At 39.1% G+C, this 19,172-nt stretch overlaps 2 protein-coding genes across 4 annotated transcripts in view; one reads left to right on the top strand and one right to left on the bottom strand.

Annotated features, from left to right (window-relative positions):
* Positions 1 to 19,172, top strand: part of ARHGEF9 (Cdc42 guanine nucleotide exchange factor 9) — a 195,238-nt gene that overhangs the window by 72,787 nt on the left and 103,279 nt on the right. The gene's annotated exons all lie outside the window — the stretch shown is intronic.
* Positions 2,036 to 3,593, bottom strand: LOC309839355 (transmembrane 7 superfamily member 3-like; the record flags this gene model as incomplete). Its single annotated transcript, XM_082681097.1, is given in 2 exon segments — positions 2,036 to 3,503; positions 3,505 to 3,593. Coding segments are annotated over 2 exon segments (1,557 nt in total).

Here is a 19,172-nt window from a genome sequence, read left to right as displayed (position 1 = left end):
TTCACCTTCCCACCAGTAGTGCAAGAGTGTTCCCTTTTCTCCACACCCTTTCCAGTATTTATTGTTTCTAGATTTTTTGATGATGGCCATTCTGACTGGTGTGAGATGATATCTCATTGTAGTTTTGAGTTGCATTTCTCTAACGACTAATGATGTTGAGCATTCTTTTTTTTTTTCAAAATAGGTATTTATTATTAAAAAATTATACGAACTGACTTATTACTCACAAAAAAAAATTATCATGAAAAATTTTAAACAATATGTCTCCCCCCTCCAAGAAAGTGTGTTTTGTCTTTATACTCTTTACTGTCAGTGCATTTTGATGGTATAGGGAAAAATTCACACATATTCCATATAACTTTGTTAGAATTTACAACAATACAGCAGAATCCAGAATCCCTACAGCGAATTATTAAGAAAACACATTTTTCTTCAAGTTTAAGTGTTTTTGAAGTTATATAAACAGTGAAGATTACAAAATAAATAGTAAACAAACACCTGTGTATAATTTTTCAATGCAAGAAATGATTAGCATACATTTTTTCATTTTGTTTCAACCTTACCAGAACACTTTTAAGAGCGAAAGTTGAAAATTTTCCAGTTACCCGAAACTTCAGAAACCTACTGTCCATTGAAAACCTCTGAAAAGCAGCATCATTTAAACAGCGGTTAACTTACAAATGGGAATGCAACAACCACAACCGACCTCAAGGCCACTCAGGCACGTCAGAGTCCCCAGCTCTCAATGCAAGACAGAACCTCCTCAGCAGAGGCTCTGACAGTTAAAAGGCCGTGAGGAGAAGGGATGCAGCCCAGGGCATCGGGCGCTTTCTCGTGGTGGAACAAAGTCAAAACTGAAGGGACTCTCCTTACAGAGTCCAAGTCACTGAAAGCAGCTCTATTAAACACCTGAGTCCTTTCTGACGCCCTCCTCAGCGCTTTACAACACAGACAGGACAAACAAAGGCTTCATGCACAGATTTTCTGAAACTGTGCCAATGCTCTAACAACTAATTTAGCAGAAAGAACTACAAAATGCAAATTTTTTAAAGGTTTCCCTATTAATGGGATTATGGATGAAGCTAGGAGCCAATCTGTCTCCTAAAAATAAAACAATTCATACGTCATCGAATGCCGTTTCAATTAGAGATCAGCTGTCAACACTATTTTAAAAGGTCTTGAAAGAAAAAAAAAGGCCATTTTTTAATCTGGAATATAAATAAATCATCCATATAAAAGCTCTGTTATCTATATAAATGGAGCTACTTTCAAATAATTGGAATAATTTAGCTATTTAAAGTACCATTTTAAGCAATAAAAGGCAAAGACGAGGGGTACCTACTGAACTATATACTTAAAAAATGATCGATACAGTAAATATGTATTTTACCATAAACAAAAGAAGGGTACTTTTTGATAATATATAATACTAAGAAAGATGCAACTAAGTAATCAGACTGCTATTAGTAAGAAAATAAGTTAGTTTTCCCTGTTTTGTACTCCGAAGTTCAAAGGCCCAGTTTCAAATTCCCAAAGCTCCAAACACAGTGACAAATAAAAGTTCAATCCAACCCTTAAATTAAACCACTCTCCATGCCCTGGCCCCCGAGTTTGGACAGACTCAGGTGACAGAATTGTTCAAGGTGTTATTAAAAAAAACAAAAAAACACCAGGGCTTTACAAGAGAACCACTGTTTTCAAGTTCCTTTTTTTTTTTAAGTGTATCTATTTAATGGAATAAGTTGACATATATTTGTAAACCAAAAGGTAACTCCTTACGTATTTTATAATAAGGAAGAACCTCCCTACCACCAACTTTTTGGCCATCTTTCTCCCTCTCACTTAGAATTACTGTCATCTCCCTGGTATACCCTGTATCAGTAAGGAGACCACAATACTGTACAAAGCACGGACACAGAAGCTGGTTTCTTAGCAGACTTGCCCCAGAGACTGCTGAAGCAACAAGGCAGCAACACCCAATCTGAGGCGGTACCTGGGTTGTACTTCAAGATTGCACTGACCAAGCCCTCCGCATCTACAGAAGCAGGGGCGTTCTTTCACCGGCTGGCTGTTCCTTCTGAAAGAGCTCTTTGATCTGGGCTAATCGGCTGTAGAGCCTCTCTCTCAGCGGAGGGATGTGGTAGCTGGGGTCCAGGATGTTCGTCACTCTGCGCTCACGCTCTCGCTTCCATAACTTGTATGGGTGGGGAGGGAAAAACGGTTGCCCTCTTTCTCTTCGAATCTGTAACGTAATTCCACTTACAGCCAGCATGCCCCATACTGCCAGGATAATAAAGTCATTCGTTTGAAAAGGCACATTTATGAAAGCTCTGCGGAAATCCACGTGGAGCACTCTCTTCAGTACGTTCAAAGTGATGTAGGAAAGGCTTGTGTACAAGTAACTGTCAACGGCCAAGACCACCGAATAGGAGCCAATGAATCCACAACTCAGTATGTTCAGTATTCTTAGGCAGCCCATGAAAACCACTGGAATGAGAATAGCTATACAAGAGAAGGTCACCCAGAACACTGAGTCATCACGGAAAATCTTTAGGTTTCCCAGTGGAGTGAAGAAAGTCACTGATGAGACAAGGAACCCCAGCACCAGTCCAACACACAGCATGCAGAGCACGAGGATTCCAAATCGCCACCAAGCAGCGACCAAGAAAATCCCACCGACACTTCCGGCAACGGCTGTCAGAACCAGGCGGACATCATACTTAATAGGTGTCAGTCTTGTAATCAGTATATAAAAGAAGAATCCCATGAAGATAAAGCCTATAAAGAATAGTTCTGTTTTCCAGAATCTGTGTCCAAAGAAACAGATGAAGAGACCAAGCAGGGCAAAAAGAGTGAAGAACACTTTGGTAGATACTCTTCCAAGGGAAGAACAATTATCCTCCCCTGCCTCAAAGCTGCAAGCGTACGTGTGAGCAGGGACGTAAGCTGCAGACGTATTTAGAAATGGATCCCTAACGATGACGTTGTAAATGACACCTTGTCCACGGAGGGAGGAGAAAGAAACACTTGTCTTATCATCAGCTGTTAGGGTAACCACCTTGAGAGCATTGGCCTGCACCTGAGGCACCTCGGCCATCCTCTGCAGGTGCCTTAGCAATGCCTCTTCAGTGAGGTCGTTCTCCGGCAAAAAATACTGATAGACGTCATACTGTAACCTCCACCTGGAGTCCTGGCCTATCTTGACGTCACACGGCGGAGCATCTGTGCCTCTCGCATGACCTAGGTTTGCTGGAGCAAATTTGATAGTTGTTTCAAAGAAATTATACTCCAGGTAAATGTTGGAATCGATATCTAAATCAAACTCCAAATTACAACCACCAGGGATAGGATCGCTTTCCGAGTAGGAGAGTGGAATGGCCACATTTTGGACAGGCTCAGGGTCTGAAGTCTCCAAGTGCCAAGTGCATATACTCTGCTCTGGTTTAAGAATGAAAACCAGTCCTTTGTCAGTGCCTGTTCCCGAGGCATTGGGAAGGAGAGTCCTCGCTGGAGTTCCCGACGGTCTCGGCTCCGGCGGCCGCCGCCGGTTCCGACGCCAACACAGCCAGGAGCAGCAGCCGAAGGAGCTCCATTGCTGCCCCAGCCGGGCGCCGCCACCTAGCCCGCGCTATCCCGGGGCGCCCGCATCCGGCGCCATCGCTCGCCAGGTGCACGCCATGTTGAGCATTCTTTCATGTGTTTGTTGGCAGTCTGTATATCTTCTTTGGAGAAATGTCTATTTAAGTCTTTTGCCCATTTTTGGATTGGATTGTTTGTTTTTTTGTTATTGAGCTGCATGAGCTGCTTATAAATTTTGGAGGTTAACCCTTTGTCAGTTGCTTCATTTGCAAATATTTTCTCCCATTCTGAGGGTTGTCTTTTGGTCTTGTTTATGGTTTCCTTTGCTGTGCAAAAGCTTTGAAGTTTCATTAGGTCCAATTTGTTTATTTTTGTTTTTATTTCCATTTCTCTAGGAAGTGAGTCAAAAAGGATCTTGCTGTGATTTATGTCATAGAGTGTTCTGCCTATGTTTTCCTCTAAGAGTTTGATAGTTTCTGGCCTTACATTTAGGTCTTTAATCCATTTTGAGCTTATTTTTGTGTATGGTGTTATGGAGTGATCTAATCTCATACTTTTACTTGTACCTGTCCAGTTTTCCCAGCACCACTTATTGAAGAGGCTGTCCTTTCTCCACTGTACATTGCTGCTTCCTTTATCAAAGATAAGGTGACCATATGTGTGTGGGTTTATCTCTGGGCTTTCTATCCTGTTCCATTGATCTATCTTTCTGTTTTAGTGCCACTACCATACTGTCTTGATTACTGTAGCTTTGTAGTATAGTCTGAAGTCAGGGAGCCTGATTCCTCCAGCTCCACTTTTCATTTTCAAGATTGCTTTGGCTATTCGGGGTCTTTTGTGTTTCCATACAAATTGTGAAATTTTTTGTTCTAGTTCTGTGAAAAATGCCAGTGGTAGTTTGATAGGGATTGCATTGAATCTGTAGACTGCTTTGGGTAGTATAGTCACTTTCACAATGTTGATTCTTCCAATCCAGGAACCTGGTATATCTCTCCATCTATTTGTATCATCTTTAATTTCTTTCATCCATGTCTTATAATTTTCTGCATGCAGGTCTTTTGTCTCCTTAGGTTGGTTTATTCCTAGATATTTTATTCTTTTTGTTGCAGTGGTAAATGGGAGTGTTTTCTTGATTTCACTTTCAGATTTTTCATCATTAGTGTATAGGAATGCCAGAGATTTCTGTGCATTAATTTTGTATCCTGCTACTTTACCAAATTCATTGATTAGCTCTAGTAGTTTTCTGGTAGCATTTTTAGGATTCTCTATGTATAGTATCATGTCATCTGCAAACAGTGACAGCTTTACTTCTTCTTTTCTGATTTGAATTCCTTTTATTTCCTTTTCTTTTCTGATTGCTGTGGCTGAAACTTCCAAAACTATGTTGAATAAGAGTGGTGAGAGTGGGCAACCTTGTCTTGTTCCTGATCTTAGTGGAAATGCTTTCAGTTTTTCACCATTGAGGACGATATTGGCTGTAATTATCAATTCTACACATAATATCAATAGTGTATACGTGTCAATCTCAATTTCTCAATTCCTCCCATCCCCCTTTCCACCTCGGTGTCCATACATTTGCTCTCTACCTCTGTGTCTCTGTTTCTACTTTGCAAAGAGGGTCATCTATGCCATTTTTCTAGATTCCACATATATGCATTAATATACAATATTTGTTTTTCTCTTTCTGAATTACTTCACTCTGTATGACCCTCTCTAGGTCCATCCATGTCTCTACAAATGACCAAATTTTGTTCCTTTTTATGGCTGAGTAATATTCCATTGTATAGATGTACCACATCTTCTTTATTGATTCCTCTGTTGATGGACATTTAGGTTGCTTCCATGTCCTGGTTATTGTAAATAGAGTTGCAGTGAACTTTGGCATGCATGTGTCTTTTTGAATTGTGGTTTTCGCAGTGTGTATTCCCAGTAGTGGGATTGCTGGGTCATATGGTAGTTCTATTTTTAGTTTTTTTTGGAACCTCCATACTCTTTTCCACTGTGGCTCTCTCAGTCTACATTCCCATCAATAGTGCATGAGCGTTCCCATTTCTCCATACCCTCTCCAACATTTATTGTTTGTAGATTTTTTGGTAATGGCTGTTCTGACCAGTGGGAAGTGGCACCTCATTGTAGTTTTGATTTGCATTTCTATAATAATGAGTGATGTTGAGCATATTTTCATGTGTTTTATGGCCATCTGCATGTTGTGTTTTTTTTCTTTTTTCTTTTTTTTCGCCGTACACGGGCATCTCACTGTTGTGGCCTCTCCCATTGCGGAGCACAGGCTCTGGACGTGCAGGCTCAGTGGCCATGGCTCACAGGCCCAGCCACTCTGTGGCATGTGGGATCTTCCCTGACTGGGGCACAAACCCGTGTCCCCTCCATCGGCAGGCAGACTGTCAACCACTGTGTCACCAGGGAAGCCCCTGCCCATTTTTTGATAGGGTTGTATTTGTTTTTTTGATATTGAACTGCATGAGCCACTGGTATATTTTGGAGATTAATCCTTTGTTAGTTGCTTCATTTGCAACTGTTTTCTCCCATTCTGAGGCTTGTCTTTTCATCTTGTTTATGGTTTTCTTTGCTGTGCAAAAGCTTTTAAGTTGAATTCGGTTGCATTTGTTTATTTATTATTTTTATTTTCATTACTCTAGGAAGTAGGTCAAAAAGATCTTGCTGCAATTTATGTCATAAAGTGTTCTGCCAATGTTTTCCTCTAAGAGTTTAATACTGTCAGGTGTTACATATAGGTCTTTAACCCATTTTTGTTTTCATTTTTTTGTATCACGTTATGGAGTGTTCTAATTTCATTCTTTTACATGTAACTGTCCAGAGTTCCCAGCACCACTTATTAAAGAGACTGTCTGTTCTCCATTGTATATTCTTGACTCCTTTGTCAAAGATTAGTAGGTGTGTATATTTATCTGGGGGCTTTCTATCCTGTTCCATTGATCTATATTTCTGTTTTTGTGCTAGCACCATACTGTCTTGATTACTTTGGCTTTGTAATATAGTCTGAAGGCACATAGCCTAGTTCCTCCAGCTCCACTTTTCTCAAGAATCCTTTGTCTATTCGGGTTGTTGTGTGTTACCATACAAAATGTAATTTTTTGCTCTAGTTCTGTGAAAAATTCCATTGGTAATTTCATAGGGTTTGCATTGAATCTGTAGACTGCTTTGGGTAGTATAGTCATTTTCACAGTATCGATTCTTCCAGTTCAAGAACATGGTATATCTCTCCATCTGTTTGTACTGTCTTTCATTTCTTTCATCAGTATCTTATAGTTTTCTGCATACAGGTCTTTTGCCTCCTTACGTGGGTTTATTCCTTGATATTTTACAATTTTTGTTGCAATGGTAAATGGGAGTGTTTTCTTGATTTCATTTTCAGATTTTTCATCATTAGTATATAGGAATGTCACATATTTCTGTGCATTAATTTTGTATCCTGCTACTTTACCAAATTCATTGATTAACTCTAGTAGTTTTCTGGTGGCATCTTTAGGATTCTCTATGTATAGTATCATGTCATCTGCAAACAGTGACAGTTTTACTTCGTTTTTTCCAATTTGGATTCCTTTTATTTCTTTTCCTTTTCTGATTGCCATGGATAGAACTTCCAAAACTATGTTGAATAATAGTGGTGAGAATGGACACCCTTGTCTTTTTCCTGATCTTAGAGGAAGTGCTTTCAGTTTTTCACCTATAAGAATGATATGTCCTCTGGACTCACTTTCTGGAGAGTTTTTATCATAAATGTGTATTGAATTTTATCAAAATCTTTCTCTCCATCTATTGAGGTGATCATATGGTTTTTATTTGTCAATTTGTTAATATGGTGTATCACATTGATTGATTTGCATATATTGAAGAATTCTTGCATTCCTGGGATAAATCCCACTTGGTCATGGTGTATGACCCTTATAATATGTTGTTGGATTTGGTTTGGTAGTGTTTTGTTAAGGATTTTTCCATCTATGTTCATCAGTGATATTGGCCTGTAATTTTCTCTTTTTGTTATATCCTTGTCTGGTTTTGGTATCAGGGTGATGGTGGACTCATAGAATGAATTGGGGGTGTTCTGTCCACTGCAGATTTTTGAAATAGTTTGAAAAGGCTCTGTGTTAGCTCTTATCTAAATGTTTGATAGAATTCTCCTGTGAAGCCATCTGGGCCTGGACTTTTGTTTGTTTGAAGATTTTTAATCACAGTTTCAATTTCAATATTTGTGATTGGTCTCTTCATATATTCTATTTCTTCCTGGCTCAGCCTTGGAAGGTTGTACTTTTCTAAGACTGTCCATTTCTTCCAGGTTGTCCATTTTACTGCCATATAATTTCTTGTAGTAGTCTCTTATGATCCTTTGCATTTCTGTGGTGTCAATTGTAGCTTCTCCTTTTGCATTTCTAATTTTATTGATTTGAGTCCTCTCCATTTTTTTTTCCTGATGAGTCTGTCTGGCTAAATGTTTATCAGTTTCATTTATCATCTCAAAAAACCAGCTTTTAGTTTCATTGATCTTTGCTATTGTTTTCTTCATTTCTATTTCATTTGTTTCTGCTCTAATATTAATGATTTCTTTCCTTCTACTAACTTTGGGTTTTGTTTGTTCTTCTTTCTCTCATTGCTTTAGGTGTAAGGTTAGGTTGTTTATTTGAGATTTTTCTTGTTTCTTGAGGTAGGATTGTATTGCTGTAAACTTCCCTATTAGAACTGCTTTTGCTGCATCCTGTACATTTTAGGTCATCATGTATTCATTGTCATTTGTCTCTATGTATGTTTTCATTTCCTCTCTGATTTCATCAGTGATCTCTTGGTTATTTCATAGCATATTGTTTAGCCTCCATATGGTTGTATTTTTAACAGTTCTTTTTTTCCTGTAATTGATTTATAATCTCATAGGATTGTGGTAGGAAAAGATGATTTATACAATTTCAATTTTCTTAAATTTACTGAGGCTTGATTTGTGACCCAGGATGTGATCTATCCTGGAGAATGGTCTGTGAGCACTTGAGAATAAAGTGTGTTCTGCCACTTTTGGTTCGAATGTCCCATAAATATAAATTACGTCTATTTGGTCTCTTGTGTCATTTAAAGCTTGGGTTTCCTTATTCATTTTCTGTCTTGACGATCTGTCCATCGGTGTAAGTGGGGTGTTAATGCCCCCCACTATTATTGTGTTACTGTTGATTTCCCCTTTATAAGTGTTAGCATTTGCTTCATTTATAGAGGTGCTCCTAGTTTGGGTGCATAAATATTTACAATGGTTATATCTTCTTCTTGGCTTGATCCCATGATCATTATGTAGTGTCCTTCCTTGTCTCTTTTAATAGTCTTTATTTTAAAGTCTATCTTGTCTGATATGTGTATTGCTCCTCCAACTTTCTTTTGATTCCCATTTGCATGGAATATCTTTTTCCATCCCCTTACTCTCAGTCTGTATGTGTCCCTAGGTCTGAAGTGGGTTTCTTGTAGATAGCATATATATGGGTCTTGTTTTTGTATCCATTCATCCAGTCTGTATCTTTTGGTTTGAGCATTTAATCCAATTACATTTATGGTACTTATTGATTTGTATGTTCCTATTGTCATTTTCTTAATTGTGGCTTCATTTTTGTAGATCTTTTTATTCTTTTGCGTTTCCCTCCTGGAGAAGTTCCTTTGGCTCTTGGAGAGCTAAAGGAATTTCCTTTAACAGTTGTTGTAAAGCTGGTATGATGGTGCTGAATTCTCTTAGCTTTTGCTTTTCTGTATATCGTGTGATTTCTCTGTCAAATCTGAATTAAATCCTTGCTGGGTAGATTAATCTTGGTTGTAGGTTTTTCCCTTTCATCAGTTTAAGTATATTATGTAACTTTCTTCTGCCCTACAAAGGTTCTGCTGAAAAACGTGCTGATAACCTTATGGGGATTCCCTTGTATGTATGTCATTTGTTGCTTTTCCCTTGCTGCTTTTTATGTTTTTTCTTTGTATTTAATTTTTTGTTAGTTTGATTAATATGTGTCTTGGTATGTTTCTCCTTAAGTTTATCCTGTATGGGACTCTCTGTTCTTTCTGGACTTGATTATTTCCTTTCCCATGTTAGGGAAGTTTTCAACTATAATCTATTCAAATATTTTCTCAGATCCTGTTTTTCTCTTCTTCTTCTGGGACCCCGATAATTCGAATGTTGGTGCATTTAATGTTGTCCCAGAGGTCTCTGAGACTGTCCCCAATTCTTTTCATTCTTTTTTCTTTGTTCTGTGGGAGTGATTTCCACCATTCTATCTTCTAACACACTTATCCATTCTTCTACCTCAGTTTTTCTGCTATTGATTCCTTCTATTTTATTTTTCATTTCAGTTATTGTGCTATTCACCACTGATTGTTTGTCCTTTAGTTCTTCTAGGCACTTGTTAAACATTTCTTGTATCTTCTCAACCCGAACCTCCATTCTATTTCTGAGATCTTGGATCATCTTTCCTATCATTACCCTAATTCTTTTTCAGGTAGATTGCCTGTTTCTTCTTTATTTATTTCGTCTTGTGGGATTTTACCTTGCCCCTTCATTTGCAACATATTTCTCTGTTATCTAATCTTGTCTAAGCTACTGTGTTTATTGTCTCCTTTCATCAGGCTGCAGGGTCATAGCTCTTCTTGCTTCTGGTATCTGCCCCTTTGTGGGTGAGGTTGGTCCAGGGGCTTGTTTAGGCTTCTTGGTGGGAGGGATTGTTACCTGTGCTCTGGTGGGTGGTGCTGAGTCTTTTCCCTCTGAAGGCCAGGGCCACATCAGGTGAACTGTTTTGGGGTGTCTATGAGCTTAATACCACTTCATGCAGCCTGTCTGCTGATGCATGGGTCTGTGTTCCTGTCTTGCTGGTTGTTTGGCATTAGGTGTCCAACACTGGAACCTGCAAGCAGCTGTGTGGGGACAGGTCTTGGTGATGATATGGATACCTCTGGGAGCATGCACACTGATTAATATTCTCTGTGCCCATGAATTCTTTGGTGGTCCACTGTCCTGGATTCAGTGCTCCCACCATGGAGGCTCAGGCCTGATCCCAGGCTCTACAACCAAGAGCCCATAAGCTGCACAGTGCGGCCAGAGAAAAAAGAAAAAAAATGAAATTAAAAAAAATGAAAACAAACAAATGAAACCCAAGACAAATAGCAAAAACAGAGAGGACCTTCAAGATGGTGGAGGGTTAAGACATGGAGATCATCTTCCTCTCCACAAATACATCTACATGTGGAACAACTCCTACAGAACACCTACTGAAAGCTGGCAGAAGATCTTAGACTTCCAAAAAGAGGAAAATCCCCACATACCTGGGCAGGGCAAAAGAAAAAAGAAATAAACAGAGAAAAAAGAACAGGGACGGGACCTGAACATCTGGGAAGGAGCTGTGAAAGAGGAGAAGTTTCCACACACTAGGGAGCCCCTTCAGTGGCGGGGATGAAGAGTGGCCAGGGGGGAAGCTTTGGAGCCATGGAGGAGGGTGCAGCAACAGGGGTGCAGAGGGCAAAGCAGAGAGATTCCCTCACAGAGGATCGGTGCTAACTAGCACTCACAAACCTGAGATGATTATCTCTGACCAACCACCACAGGTGGAGGCTGGGACCTGAGGTTCAAGTTTTGCAGGTCAAACCCCAGGGAGAGGACTAGGGTTAGTTGCATGAAGATGGCCTGAAGGGGGCTAGTGTGCTAGAGCTAGCCAGCAGGGAGTCCGGGAAAAAGTCTGGACCTGCTGGAGAGGCAAGAGACCATTGTTTAGCGGTGAGCAAGGAGAGAGTATTCCCACTGTGTGCCCACAGAAGGCAGAGTACCACCTAAGCAAGCTCCAGAGATGGGTGCAAGATGTGGCTAACATCTCGGACTGCAAAGATGAGCATAGATGGCTAACACCACCCCTGCTGCCACCAAGAATCCTGTGTGAAAGCACAGGTCACTACCCACATCACCCTGGTAACCTGTGCAGCATGCCACTGCCAGGGTCCCGTGATCCAGGGAAACTTCCCCTTGGAGAACATACTGCGTGCCTCAGGCTGTGACGAAGTTATGCTGGCTTCTCCCACCACAGGTTCTCCCTGCATTCTAATTATAACTACCGTACCCCCTCCCTCAATACAGCCTGAGTGAGCAATAGAGCCCTAATCAGCTGCTGCTTTAATCCCTCCAGTCTGTGAGGGGAATAGATGCCTGAGGGCAGCCTAAATGCAGAGGCAGGGCCAAAACGAAAGCTGAAACCCAGGAGCTGTGCAAAGAAAAGAAGGGGGAATTACTTCCTACAGCCTGAGGACAAGCAGATTAAATCCCCACAATCAACTTGAAAAATGCTGCATTTGAACAATACCTGAATAGACAAAGAATGTTCCCAAAATTGAGGCGGTTGACTTTGGGAGCAACTTTAGCCTTTGGGTTTGCTTTCTGCGTCTGATTGGTTTATGGTTTTACATTTATCACAGTTTAGATTTTAGTGCTTGTTATAATTTGTGGATTTATTTATTGGTTTGGTTGCTATCTTCCTTTTTTTAAATTTAATTTTACTTTTTAAATTTATTATCTTTTAAATATATTTTTATTTTTTACCTTTATTCTCTTTTTGTGAGTGTGTATGTTTATGTCTCTTTGTGTGATCTTCTCTGTTTAGGTTTGCTTTTACCATTTATCCTAGGGTTCTGTCTGTTAGTTATTTTTTAATTTTTAGTTGTTTGTTTTTTTTAGCTTTATGAGTGTGTGTATATTTCTTTTTTAAAATCTTTATTGGAGTATAATTGCTTAACAATGGTGTGTTAGTTTCTTCTTTATAACAAAGTGAATCAGCTATACATAAACATATATCCCCATATTTCCTCCCTCTTGCATCTCCAACCCACCCTCCCTATCCCATCCTTCTAGGGGGTCACAAAGCACTGAGCTGATCTCCCTGTGCTATGCAGCTGCTTCTCACTAGCTATCTATTTTACATTTGGTAGTATATATAAGTCCATGCCACTCTCTCACTTCGTCCATCTTACACTTCCCCCTCCTTATGTAATCAAGTTCATTCTCTATGTCTGCGTCTTTATTCCTGTCCTGCTCCTAGGTTCTTCAAAACCACTTTTTTTTTGTTTTTTAAACTCCATATATATGTGTTAGCATATGGTATTTGTCTTTCTGTTTCTGACTTACTTCACTCTGTATGACAGAGTCTAGGTCCATACACCTCACTGCAAATAACTCAATTTCATTTATTTTTATGGCTGAGAAATATTCCATTGTATATATGTGCCACATCTTGTTTTTCCATTCATCTGTCAATGGCCACATAGGTTGCTTCCATATCCTGGTTATTGTAAATAGAGCTGCAATGAACATTGTGGTACATGACTCTTTTGAATTATGATTTTCTCGGTGTATATGCTCAGTAGTTGAATTGCTGGGTCATATGGTAGTTCTATTTTTAGTTTTTTAAGGAACCTCCCTACTGTTCTCCATAGTGGCTGTATCAATTTACATTCCCACCAACAGTGCAAGAGGGTTCCCTTTTCTCCACACCCTCTCCAGCATTTATTGTTTGTAGATTTATTGATGATGGCCATTCTGACTAGTGTGAGGTGATAGCTCATTATAATTTTGATCTGCATTTCTCTAATGATTAGGGATGTTGAGCATCCTTTCATGTGTTTGTTGGCAATCTGTATGTCTTCTTTGGAGAAATGTCTATTTGGGTCTTCTGCCCATTTTGGATTGGGTTGTTTGTTTTTTTCATATTGAGCTGCCTGAGCTGCTTGTAAAATTTGGAGATTAATCCTTTGTCAGTTGCTTCATTTGCAAATATTTTCTCCCATTCAGAGGGCTGTCCTTTCATCTTCTTTATGGTTTCCTTTGCTGTGCAGAAGCTTTTAAGTTTCATTAGGTCCAATTTGTTTATCTTTGTTTTTATTTCCACTTCTCTAGGAGGTGGATCAAAAAGGATCTTGCTGTGATTTGTGTCATAGAGTGTCCTGCCTATGTTTTCCTCTAAGAGTTTTATAGTTTCTCACCTTACATTTATGTCTTTAATGCATCTTGACTTTATTTTTCTGTATGGTGTTAGGGAGTGTACTATTTTCATTCTTTTACATGTAGCTATCCATAGTCCAAGCACATTATTGAAGAGGCTGTCTTTTCTCTGTTGTATATTCTTCCCTCTTTTATCAAAGATAAGTGACCGTATGTACATGGGTTTATCTCTGGGATTTCTATTCTGTTCCATTGCTCTATATATCTGCTTTTGTGTCAGAACCATACTGTATTGATTACTGTAGATTTGTAGTATAGTCTGAAGTCAGGGAGCCTGATTCTTCCAGCTCCATATTTCTTTCACAAGATTGCTTCAGCTATTCTGTGTCTTCGGTGTTTCCATAGAAATTGTGAAAATTTTTGTTCTAGTTCTGTGAAAACTGTCATTGGTAATTTGATATGGATTGCATTGAATCTGTAGAGTGTTTTGGGTAGTATGGTCATTTTCACAATGTTGATTTTTCCAATGCAAGAACATGGTATATCTTTCCATCTGTTTGTATCATATTTAATTTCATTCATCAGTGTCTTATAGTTTTCTGTATAAAGATCTGTTGTATTCATAGGTAGGTTTATTCCTAGGTATTTTATTCTTTTTGTTGAGATGGTAAATGGGAGTGTTTCTTTAATTTCTCTTTCATATTTTTCATCATTAGTGTATAGGAATGCAAGAGATTTCTGTGTATTAATTTTGTATCCTGATACTTTACCAAAATCATTGAGTAGCTCTACTGGTTTTCTGGTAGCATCTTTAGGACTCTCTATTTATAATATCATGTCATCTGCAAATAGTGATAGATTTACTTCTTCTTTTGCAATTTGGATTCTTTTATTTCTTTTTCTTCTCTGATGGCTGTGGCTAAAACTTCCCAAACTATGCTGAATAATAGTAGTAAGAATAGGCAACCTTGTCTTATTCCTGATCTTAGTGGAAATGGTTTCACTTTTTCACCATTGAGAATGATGCTGGCTGTGGGTTTGGCATACATGGTCTTTATTATGTTGAGGTAAGTTCCCACTATGCCTACTTTATGGAGGATTTTTATCATAAATGGGTGTTGAATTTTGTCGAAAGCTTTTTCTATATCTATTGGGATGATCATATGGTTTTTGTCCTTCAATTTGTTTAAAGTGCCTTATAACATCGATTGAGTTGTGTATACTGAAGACTCCTTTTATTCCTGGGATAAACCCCACTTGATCATGGTGTATGATACTTTTAATGTGCTGTTGGATGCTGTTTGCTACGGTTTTGTTGACAATTTTTGCATCTATGTTCATCAGTGATACTGGTCTGTAGTTTTCTTTCTTTGTGACATCTTTGTCTGGTTTTGGCATCAGGGTGATTGTAGCCTCGTAGAATGTGTTTGGGAGTGTTCCTCCCTCTGCTATATTTTGGAAGATTTTGAGAAGTATAGGTGTTAGCTCTTCTCTAAATGTTTGATAGAATTCGCTTGTGAAGCCGTCTGGTCATGGACTTTTGTTTGCTGCAAGATTTTTAATCAAAGTCTCAATTGCAGTGCTTGTGATTGGTCTGTTTATATTTTCTATTTCTTCCTGATTCAGTCTCAGAAGTTTGTGCTTTTCTAAGAAATTGTCCATTTCTTCCAGCTTTTCCATTTTATTGGCATATAGTTGCTTGTTGTAAACTCTCATGATCCTTTGTATTTCTGCAGTGTTCGTTGTTCCTTCTCCTTTTTCATTTGTAAATCTGTTGATTTGAGTCTTCTACCTTTTTTCTTGATGAGTCTGGGTAATATTTTATTAAGTTTGTTTATCTTCTCAAAGAACAAGCTTTTTGTTTTATTGATCTTAGCTATTGTTTCCTTCATTTCTTTCTCATTTATTTCTCATCTGATCTTTATGATTTCTTTCCTTCTGCTAACTTTGAGTTTTTCTTGTTCTACTTTCTCTAATTGCGTGAGGTGAAGGTTAGGTTGTTCATTTGAGATGTTTCTTGTTTTCTGAGGTAGGATTGTATTTCTATAAACATCCCTCTTAGAACTTCTTTTGCTTCGTCCCATCAGTTTTGGGTCATTGTGTTTTCATTGTCATTTGTTTCTAGGTATTTTTTGATTTCCTCTTTGATTTCTTGTGATCTCTTGTGTATTAAGTAGTGTATTGTTTAGCCTCCATGTATTTGTATTTTTTACAATTTTTTTCCTGTAATTGATATCGAGTCTCATAGTGCTGTGGTCAGAAAAGATACAGGATAAGATTTCAGTATTTTTAAAATTTACCTAGGCTTGTTTTGTGACCCAAGATATGATCTATCCTGCAGAATGTTCCATGAGCACTTGAGGAGAAAGTGTATTCAGTTGTTTTTGGATGGAATGTCCTATAAATATCACTTAATTTCAGCATGTTTAATGTAACATTTAAAGCTTGTATTTCCTTATTTATTTTCATTATGGATGATCTGTTCATTAGTGAAAGTGGGGTGTTAAAGTCCCCTACAATTATTGTGTTACTGTTCATTTCCCCCTTTTGGTTGTTAGCATTTGCCTTATGTATTCAGGTGCTCCTATATTGGGTGCATGTGTATTTACAATTGGTGTATCTTCTTCTTGGATTGATCCCTTGATCATTATGTACTGTCCTTCTTTGTCTCTTGAAGTAGACTTTATTTTAAAGTCTATTGTGTCTGATGTGAGAATTGCTACACCTGCTTTCTTTTGATTTCCCTTTGTATGGAATATCTTTTTCCATCCCCTCAGTTTCAGTATGTATGTGTCCCTAGGTCGGAAGTGTGTCTCTTATAGACAGTATATATACAGGTGTTGTTCTTGTATCCATTTAGCCAGTCTATGTCTTTTTGTTGGAGCATTTCATCTATTTACATTTAAGGTAGTTATCAATATGAATGTTCCTATTACCATTTTCTTAATTGTTTTGGGTTTGTTATTGTAGGTCTTTTCCTTTTCTTGCATTTCCTGCCTACAGAAGTTCCTTTAGTATTTGTTGTAAAGCTGGTTTGGTGGTGCTGAATTCTCTTAGCTTTGCTTCTTTGTAAATATTTTAATTTCTCCATTGAATCTGAATGAGATCCTTGGTGGGGAGAGTAATCTTGGTTGTAGGTTTTTCCATTTCATCACTTTAAATATGTCCTGCCACTCCCTTCTGGCTTGCAGAGCTTTTGCTGAAAGATCAGCTGTTAACCTTATGGGGATTCCGTTGTATGTTATTATTGTTTTTCCCTTGCTGCTTTTCATATTTTTTCTTCGTATTTAATTTTTGATACTTTGAGTATTATGTGTCTTGACGTGTTTCTTCTTGAATTTATCCTGTATGGGACTCTTTGTGCTTCCTGGACATGATTAATTATTTCCTTCCCATATTAGGGAAGTTTTCAACTATAATCTCTTCCAATATTTTCTTAGTCCCCTTCTTTTCCTCTGGCACCCCTATAATTCGCTAGTTGGTGCATTTCGTGTTGTCCCAGGGGTCACTGAGACTGTCCTCAATTCTTTTTTCTTTATTCTGTTCTGCAGTATATATTTCTACTATTTTATCTTCAATGTCACTTATCCATTCTTCTGCCACAGTTATTCTGCTATTGATTCCTTCTAGTGGATTTTTAATTTCTTTTATTGTGTTGTTCATCTTTGTTTGTTTGGTCCTTATTTTTTCTAGATTCTCGTTAAACATTTCTTATATTTTCACCATTCTATTTCCAAGATTTTGAACCATTTTTACTATGATTACCATGAATTCTTTTTCAGGTAGACTGACTACTTTCCCTTCATTTGTTTGGTCTGGTGGGATTTTACCTTGGTTCTTCATCTGCTGTGTGTTCCTCTGGCTTCTATTTTCCTTAACTTACTGTGTTTGTGGTCTCCTTTTTTCAGGCTTCAGGTTCATAATCATTGTTGTTTTTGGTGTCTGCCCCCAGTGGCCAATGTTGCTTCAGTGTGTTATGTAGGCTTCCTATTGGAGGGGCCTGGTGCCTGTGTTCTGGTGGATGAGGCTGGATCTTGTCTTTCTCGTGGGTAGGACCACATCCGGTTTTGTGTGTTCGTGTCTCTGATCTTATTATGATTTTAGGTAGCTTCTCTGCTAATGGGTGGGGTTGTGTTCCTGCTTCCTAGTTGTTTGGCATAGGGTGTCCAACCCTGTAGCTTGCTGGTTATTGAGTGGAGTGGGGTCTTAGCGTTGAGGTGGATATCTCTGGGAGAGCTTTCGCTGTTTGATATTATGTGGTGATGGGAGGTCTCTGGTGGACCAATGTCCTGAACTCGGCTGTCCCACCTCAGAGGCACAGGCCTGATACCCGGCCAGACCACCAATACCCTGTCAGCCGCATGGCTCAGAAGTAAAGTGAGATAAAAGGAAAGAAAGAAAAGAAAAGAAAGAAAGAAAGAAGTAAAATAAAAAATATTAAAAAAAGAAAGAAGAAAACAAACAAACGATAAAACAAATCCACCAATGATAACAAGTGCTAAAATATTTTTTTTTAAAAAAGAAAGGGGCTTCCCTGGTGGCGCAGTGGTTGAGAGTCCACCTGCCGATGCAGGGGAAGTGGGTTTGTGCCCCGGTCCAGGAGGATCCCACATGCCGCAGAGCAGCTGGGCCTGTGAGCCATGGCCGGTGAGCCTGTGCGTCCGGGGCCTGTGCTCTGCAATGGGAGAGGCCACAGCAGTGAGAGGCCCACGTACAGAAAAAAAAAAAAAAAAAAAAAAAAGAAAGAAAACACACTTCAGACAGAAACTAGGACAAATTGTAAAAGCAAAGCTATACAGACAAAATCACATGAAGAAGCATGCACCTACACACTCCCAAAAATAGAAAAAAGAAAAAATATATATATTTTAAAAAAAGGAAGAGAGCAACGAGATCAATAAACCAGTCTATCAATGATAATAAACTCTAAATACTAAACTAAAATAAACATAAAGCCAGAAACAAATTAGATGGAGAAAGCAAACTCCAGGTCTACAGTTGCTTCCAATGTCCACCGCCTCAATTTTGGGATGATTCATCATCTGTTCAGCTATTTCACAGATGCAGGGTACATCAAGGTGATTGTGGAGTTTTAATCCACTGCTCCAAAGGCTACTGGGGTAGGTTTCCCTTTTTCTTCTTTGTTAGCACAGCTCCTGGGGTTCAGCTTTGGATTTGGTCCTGCCTCTGCATGCAGGTCGCCTGAGGCATCTGTTCCCCACACAGATAGGACGGGGTTAAAATAGTAGCTGATTAGGGGGTCTGGCTCACTCAGGCCATGGGAGGGAGGGGTACGAAATTGGGTGTAAGTCTGTGGCATCAGAGGCTAGCATGACAATTCACACTCTGTGCTTTTCTGGAGAAATCATCTCTGGATCACGGGACTCTGGCAGTGGTGGGCTGCACAGGCTCCTGGAAGGGGAACTATGGATAGTGACCAGTGCTTGCACACAGGCTTCTTGGTGGCTGCAGCAGCAGCCTTATCATTTCATGCCAATCTCTGGTGTCCACACTGATAGCCATGGCATGTGCCTGACTCTGTAGCTGGTTTAGGTGGTGCTCTGAATCCTCTCTCCTCGCGCCTGGCAAAACAATGATCCCTTGCCTCTTTGGCAGTTCCATACTT

The sequence above is a fragment of the Grampus griseus genome, assembly GCF_964374135.1.
Source record: "Grampus griseus genome assembly, chromosome: X".
Classification (NCBI taxonomy): Eukaryota; Metazoa; Chordata; class Mammalia; order Artiodactyla; family Delphinidae; genus Grampus; species Grampus griseus.
Note: the sequence above shows the minus strand (reverse complement) of the source record. Positions and strands in the feature narration are given on the sequence as shown.